At 41.5% G+C, this 7,533-nt stretch overlaps 1 protein-coding gene across 2 annotated transcripts; it reads left to right on the top strand.

Annotated features, from left to right (window-relative positions):
* The first annotated feature begins 72 nt into the window (after nt 1-72).
* Nucleotides 73-7,169, top strand: CRYGS (crystallin gamma S). Of its 2 annotated transcripts, none has more exons than XM_030329362.1 (3): nt 73-1,353; nt 6,127-6,369; nt 6,807-7,169. In XM_030329362.1, the coding sequence occupies exons 1-3, from the start codon at nt 1,222-1,224 to the stop codon at nt 7,077-7,079; spliced, it is 648 nt and encodes a 215-aa protein (XP_030185222.1). In that variant the 5' UTR covers nt 73-1,221; the 3' UTR covers nt 7,080-7,169. The 2 variants fall into 2 exon arrangements, with proteins under 2 accessions (XP_030185222.1, XP_030185224.1); XM_030329364.1 differs by having other exon boundaries at nt 73-5,657.
* Nucleotides 7,170-7,533: the final 364 nt, after the last annotated feature.

Below are 7,533 nucleotides of genomic sequence, written 5' to 3'. Positions count from 1 at the left end.
GAAATTATTGGTTAATGAAATTCATGGTATTAGATACTTTCTTTCCAGTTTATCAAATTCAGAAAGCTGAGCACATAACTTGATAATTTGTTTCTCAATAATCTTCATGTCAAGGTACATTTGCTATTTTTGGAATTGACCATAATGTCTTGGGGCATCCCATTTGTTGGTGAGCTTTATTAGTAGAAACAGGAGGAAGATGGGCTTTTGAGAAGAATATACTTGACCAGGAAAATGAAAATGGAGAACTGATTTGTTGTTTCTTTGAATTTACATAAAAGGTAATCTCATTCTAAAAGTCAGAGGTGTAATAGTCGCCAAGAAATGTTCTCTAAACAGGTCTCCATATGATATCATGGCAGAAAAATTCCACCTAGCAGGTGGCAGGTTGGGCTTAGCTAAACCTTTGCAGAATCATAATTTCCACAGTAGCTTTCTGTCTCTCAGGCTGTATACTGTAGAGCCCTTTCTTATGGAGTAGAGCTCGTGTGCGTGCCTCGAAAAATTTTCAAACTTAAAGAACAATTGCACGAGTCTGATTCCCCACATACCCCTTGTCCAGATTTGCCACTTGATAATGTGTTACTACATTCACTTTGCCACTCTAGACAGCAGTAGTATTTTTGCTCAACAATTTGAGAGTAGGTTGCAGACATCTCAAACCTTTACTCCTGAAGACATTAGCTTGTATGTCCTAAAAAGAGACATTCTCCCATGTTGTCATAGTACAGATTCTTAAATGGAATGAAATCAGGAAATTTTACAGTGGCACAATATATAGTCTGTATTAAAATTTTTGCTAATCATCCCAAAAATGTCCATTGTAGTAACAGTTTCAAACACAAGATCATGCATTGCCTTTAGTAGTCATCAAATTTCGTTGCTTTGGAACGTGTTACTTCTATTCAGTATTAGAGGGTGGCCTTTTGACTTTACTCCTGCAAGCTTTGTTGGAGGAAAAAAAAAAAAGACATTGATTTTCTAGCAAGCAGCCACCTTGAAATCCCCAAATTGCCCAGGTAAGAGGGACTTTTTTGTTTTTAATTTTGAAAACTTTGGCTGGGTTTTGGTGCCTTGACTCAGCAAAGTCTATAATGCAGCAAGGCTTGGTAAGCATTAGAAGGGGTACTGAAGCTTTCCTTTATTTCATAATCCCAATTGTTTTTCTAGAAACCATCAATAGCCTCTAAATGACTGACTCAATTTTTGGATCCTATTCTCATGACTAAGCAAATGTTTGATTTGAAACCAGCCCAGTATAAATGTCTCTGTGCCTCTAACTCTGTAGCTATTCCGGATTTCAGCACTGGGGAAACCAATCTATGCACCAAAATGTCTAAATCTGGAACCAAGGTAAGTCAACGGTCATGCTGATTTTTAGCCTACCACTTTCTTTTCCAGTGTTTCCTTTCTTTTGGAATGTTTCCTCTTTTCCAATGTACCTAATGATACATCGAAAGAAATGTGGAGAAAAACTTTTGCTTCTATGCCTGAAGGTAAGTATGATAGTGTTTTAAAGGTTGAGAATAGGAGAGAAGGTTAAGAAATGATTATATTTTCTACTGTAGCAAAATTACCCAACAGTTTATTAAGGGTTTATCTCTATGTGTGTTACCATGTTCAGTATTGTACAGGTATATAATGTGTTCATATCATCATGATTTCTGCCTTCCAGCAACTCCTATTCTATGAATTTCCACAGGAATAGGACATACTGATAAGAGGAGTACACGGAGTAGAAAACTTTTAGTGTTCAGTTAAAAGTCCGCTCTGTGAAATTTAGACTCCATCAGTGATGTCCTAAAAGACTAATCAAGTGAATTAAATCCTATATATCCCTTTCATTCAAGCAGTTATTTTTATCCCTTTCCTGAAAGAAAGTGCTTATTTACGTTAGGAAAATTGTCTCTAAAATGTTTGATTCACAGTTGTTGGACCAGAAATCGATCTTTTAGGCAGGGCTTTAGAAATGAGGGTATCTACCTTCATTCTATTATTTTAGCTCTTCTGCTCACCAGTGAATCTAAGGCAAAGCCATCAGTGCCTGATTTCCACAGCACCCCCCGTCAACTTGTTACTTTGAAAAGTTTCAAACCCGATGAATCTTGAAAGAAAAAGAAATGTTGAATGAATACTTCTATATCCCTTACTTATATTCTCCAGTTGTTAGCATTTTGCTATATTTGGTCTCTCTGTCTCTTTGTACTAAACCATTTGACAATAAATAGCAGGCTTAATTCTTTTGCCCTAAGTACTTAGTCACGTTTCTCCAAAAACAAGGGTATTCTCCTATATAAACATAATACCATCTTGTCTCCCAAACTTGTCATAAATACCAAATATTCAGACTATATTCACATTTCCCCCAGTCGCTTCCCCAAATGTGCTTCATGGCTGGCTTTTCCCCTGATACAGGATCTAATCAAGGACCGTGCATTGCATTTGGTTGCCATGTTTCTTTAAACTTTTTCCTTTAGCCTCTTTTGTATGAAACAGTCACTCTACTTTTTGTTGGTGTTTGAGACACTGACATTTTTCTAAGTCCAGACCAGGTGTCTAGTACAAAGTCCTGAGATCTGGATTTACCTGATTGTTTCCTCGTGTTTAGATTCAGACTAATCATCTTTGGCCAGAAAGTTACATAGGCAACAGCAAATATTTCCCATCACGTCATGTCAGGAGGCACCTGTTAACTCGTTCCATAATTGGTTAGTGCCTGATTTTTTTCCACTTGGAAAATAGAATAATCATACTTGTTATCTAAAAGATTTGGGGAGAAAAAATGAGACCGTGTCTTTAGTGCTCTGAGGTTCTTGGAAGTATGCCATGCAAATCCCATTGAAAAGAATTAGAAGTCCTTAGAGAAATCCGTGTGCCTTGATGTAAGACTATTACAACTGGACCCCCTTAGATGAATATATCCCCCGTTTTCAAAGATTTCCAGAGTAGTACTAGTGTGCTCTCTTTTATTTCTTGTAGCTGGGCTGTTCGCGTGGTTAACTAACTTGCTTGCTAGGCCAAAGGAGCAAGTTATCTCTTACCCTTTGTCTATTGCATTTTCCTTTCCCTCCATCTTACTAGAAGTTTAATCAGAGAGTTATGGGATTGGCAAAAACAATGCATGGTACTAAGTTTGGTTTTGTTACCTTTGGAATACGTGGCATTTTTCTTTCTATTGTATTGGATTGGTAGGCTACTTTTCAAGAACTAAGCGGGAAGGAGAGGAATTTTGTAATGATTTCAAGGGAAATCTCCTGCACTATTTCTTAGCCTTTCTATAAATTTTTTTTGCCCAAGAATCTCAGCTGACTATACAGTAGATGTCATGGTCCTTCTACAAATGGAAATTGAGTAGAAGTACAACATTCTCTGGGCTCTGAGATTTGGAAGGTCCCCCGCTGAAAGGAGAGTTTGGTTCTGGAGCTCAGTAAAGGCTCCATGGCAACACTGTACTTTGTTTCAGCCTTGGGATGGTTGGCTAGTCTGCCAGAGGGTAGACAGCAAGGTTGCCTTCTAGAACATCGTGTATTTTCCACCTTTCAATATAGATGTTAGCCAGGCAAATGTGCAGTGGGCACTAAGTGTGGGAAACACTGAACTAAGAAAAAGTGATATTAACTTTATTTCTACAGCATAGCCCTTGCAAAGGCTCTTTTATGGTAAACAGTTGACCAAAAAACCAAAGGTAAATTGAATTAAGGCTGAATTAAGGAATATAGAATCTATTTTATTTTTTAGAGAAGTTACCTTGATTTTCCTAAAGATTTTTCCACAGGCTTTGGGAAAAGCATCTCAGCCTCAGGATCAGTCTTGTTCCCTTACTAAAAGAGTAAGTGCTGTATGTTGCACAGAACTAGCTGTGCAGGCAGGAGACCGCAAAGGGAGATAAGATAAAATGAATCACACGTTACTAACCGGGAGCTTTGCACTGCCAACCACTCCCTTGCCTGCACCTAACTTGTACCTAGCTATTGGCCTTAGGCAAGGCATTTAACTTCTTCATCTGTACCAACAGTAGCAAAAGTTTATTGGCGATTATGAGCCAGATTACACTAAGTGCTTCATAGGCATTTTCCCATGGAACCTCAGGACAACCCTCCGCAGAGGATACTGTGATCCAGTTTTACAAATGAAGAGTCTGAGCTTTAGAGTGATGTTCAATGGCCTATCCAAGGTCACTGAGCTAGTAGCTAGTGCTGCAGTTTTGTTTTCTAATCTATAAACTGGGGTACCGTGTGTCTCCAGCTCTGTGCTATGCTAAAATGGGAAATGGAGCTGGAAGAGATATTTGGAAGGGGAAGAAAGGAGATGAAGCAGATGATTTAGGGGTGGGAAGGGCTCAGGAAGCTTGTAGGGAACAGGAAATACAGGAGTGGAGAGAAATACAAGAGTGGAAGAGTGGAGAGAGTAGCGTGGATTAGGGTGGAAGGAAGTACCCATCAGTAGGCTACATCTAGAAGGCTCACCTGGGGTAGAAAACAATGAGGTTTTATGCCCTTTTACGAATCATTCTTGGTGTCTGCCTCTCCCTCATTCATTACACCTGATTAGTCACCAAATTCTACGTTTCTTTTGACTGTTTCCTCAATGTCCTTTATACAGCAGTTGCCTTTTGGTCGGCCTGCCCCATCTCTCACATACCCGCGGCAACCACCTGTTTCCACGCACGAACCACTACCTTACGTCTCGCACATAATCACCAAAGAGATTCCAGCATGCCGTCTGTGTCTTCTGGCTTTATTTCCTATTAATACTTCACCACATAGTCCATATGCACCGAGCTTGATGAACCACTTGTCCCTATAATGGGCCATATTCCTTTATTCCTTTGAACAGGCCATCCTTTCTTCTTTGCCCCTGGAAACCCTCTACTTATCTTTCAATCTTCACCTCAAAAATCCTCTCAAGGCTACCTGGCTCTCCACTCCTTTCATATGAAAATGGTTGACATTTTCTCCTTTGAAGCCGATAAAGCAAATTAGCCACGAGGTGGCAGCGTAACTCTAGGAAATTAAGTGCTTGACTCCATGACACCTGTGATTTCTTTCACTTTCCCTTCTGAACTTGCATTCATCTTGGAGTGTGGAATTATAGAACAAGAGGGGACAAACTCTGTAGTCCATTTGGTCTAGTGGTTTTCAGAACCTGCTTCATGAAGCCCCAGGAGTGGCTGGGGACTCCTCTCCTGTTGCAAACAGAAAAGTTTTACTGCACAGCCAGGGCTTTCCATCTAGTCTGGTCCTCAGCTCTGACAAGTGTGAAGCTGGAGCCCAGAGAGCTAGCTTGCCGGAAGTCATAAGGCCGACTGGAGAGATGCAGCTCTAGAGGCCAGGTTTATCATTTCCGGTTTTTCAGGGCTGCGTGCCGCCAGGCCATCCAAGGTCTCAGGCTTACCCCAAAGATTGTGGTAGAGACTTGGTAAGACTTTGAAGCAAACCACGTTTGTGACTTGCCATCGTGTTACTTTGGAACTACCCTGTTGGCAAAAAAATAATAGTGCGGAACACAAAATATTGTCAGGTGTATGCTCTATATTCATGTAAAGTAAACGCTCTAAAGCTAAGGTCTATGTTTTATTTTTCTCTCTTTATCTTCCATGGCACCTAATGAATTTCTGCATTTGGAACTCACTCGTCTTCCTCAAACGTTTATTGAAGGTTTGTCAAGCGCTGGGTCCAGGGGTCCATAGCTTAAATAAGGTTTGGTCTTTGCCCCTGGAAGAAGTCTGGTAGGAGTCTGATGGGAGAGAGATGTATAAGTGGGCAATTTAGCTTCTAATGTGGTAAGTACAGTGAGTTATGGGAACAAAAAGGAGGAAGCAGTGAACTTGGGTCTGAAACTACCGGCTTCTCTTAGAGCACTCTTGTTTTGCTTCATTTTAAGCCTTCAGAAAGTTCTCATTCCTACAGTTGACAACTACAATTGTCTGCCAGAAGGTAAATGTTGTGAGGTGAGATAGAACTATACTTTTACCCCTCAAAATTGAAGACAAAGGGATTTCTACAGCGGGCAATGTGTTCTTGATTTTTATTTTATTTTATTTTATTTTGTTTATTTATTTATTTTTTTTTTACGAGTAAAGCCCCCAGCTCCTCAGTTCTTCTCTTTGTTCGCTCCATCCTTCAGATTACTTTCTATGAAGACAAAAATTTCCAAGGCCGCCACTATGACTGTGACTGCGACTGCGCAGATTTCCACATGTACCTGAGTCGCTGCAACTCCATCAGAGTGGAAGGAGGCACCTGGGCTGTGTACGAGAGGCCCAACTTCGCCGGGTACATGTATATCTTACCCCGGGGCGAGTACCCTGAATACCAGCACTGGATGGGCCTCAACGACCGCCTCAGCTCCTGCCGGGCTGTTCATCTGGTGAGCCTGGGCCCCCTTGCACTCTCTCTCGCTTGCTGGCCTGCTCTGGCTCTCTCCATCTCTCTTTCCCCTAACCCCCTGCCCCGTTTTTTTTGTTTGTTTTTTTTTTTTTTTACATTTTCTTACAGTTTTCCTACCCCTTAATGGGGTGTTTTCTCTTGTTAGCTGCTGAGGCTCACATAAAACCTTAGGTCAGTCTATCACAAGACTGAATCCGCTAATTATTTCCAGAGCACTCTCTCTGCCTCCTGAGCACGTTAAGGCCTTAAGTTTTTCTTACTGAACGTCAGCTGTTTTCACAGTACCCAAAAAAGGAGAGGAGATCAGATCATTTAACTTCCACGATTGGGGGTTCTGAACCAAACTGTTCTCTGAGTTCTTGACCCGTCAGTGATTTCCATAACTGTTGTTATTTCCTCCTGTGTCGTTTTTTTCAGTCTGGTGGAGGCCAGTATAAGATTCAGATCTTCGAGAAAGGAGATTTTAATGGTCAGATGTATGAAACCACTGAAGATTGCCCTTCCATTATGGAACAGTTTCACATGCGGGAGGTCCACTCCAGTAAGGTGCTGGAGGGTGCCTGGATTTTCTATGAGCTACCCAACTATCGTGGCAGGCAGTACCTCCTGGACAAGAAGGAGTACCGGAAGCCCATCGATTGGGGTGCAGCTTCCCCAGCTGTGCAGTCTTTCCGCCGCATCGTGGAGTAATGACAGGGATGGGGCCACAAGCTGTTTCCTGGGGGCCACCTGCTGGCTGGCCTTGTCATCCAAATAGACATCCTTAATAAAAACAATTGGCATGCATTCCACTGTTGATTGTAATGCCTCTTCTTAGACACTCTCAGGGACCGGCAAAATAGTGCCCACCACAGAGGGCAGCCACACAAAGCAACTCATCCTTCAGATTGCCAATCTGGGACGTTGCGCCAGACAAAATGGGACCGCATTAGAAGTTAGAAAATCAGACTGCCACGTGGTGGTTCTCCTTGCTTAAGTTTTATGTTGATTCAACAGGTAATCATAGCTACTACTTTTTGGGTGCCTTCATTATTCCATTTTCTCTTTTACAACAGCCCTGTAGGAGAGGTGGTTTATTTGCATTTTACAAATAAGAATGGAGAGGCTTAGAGAAACTAGAAGCTTGCCCAAGTTCACCAGCTGG

Source organism: Lynx canadensis, chromosome C2 (genome assembly GCF_007474595.2).
Source record: "Lynx canadensis isolate LIC74 chromosome C2, mLynCan4.pri.v2, whole genome shotgun sequence".
Taxonomy (NCBI): Eukaryota; Metazoa; Chordata; class Mammalia; order Carnivora; family Felidae; genus Lynx; species Lynx canadensis.
The sequence above is the reverse complement of the archived record's forward strand: the minus strand, read 5'-3'. Positions and strand labels throughout refer to the sequence as shown.

Bases quoted from the DNA above. Each gene is read 5' to 3' on its own strand.
- CRYGS (XM_030329362.1), top strand. From the start codon at position 1,222: ATGACTAAGCAAATGTTTGATTTGAAACCAGCCCAGTATAAATGTCTC. The intron at 1,354-6,126 runs GTAAGTCAACGG...TCCATCCTTCAG, and splicing joins TGTCTAAATCTGGAACCAAG to ATTACTTTCTATGAAGACAA. The intron at 6,370-6,806 runs GTGAGCCTGGGC...CGTTTTTTTCAG, and splicing joins CCTGCCGGGCTGTTCATCTG to TCTGGTGGAGGCCAGTATAA.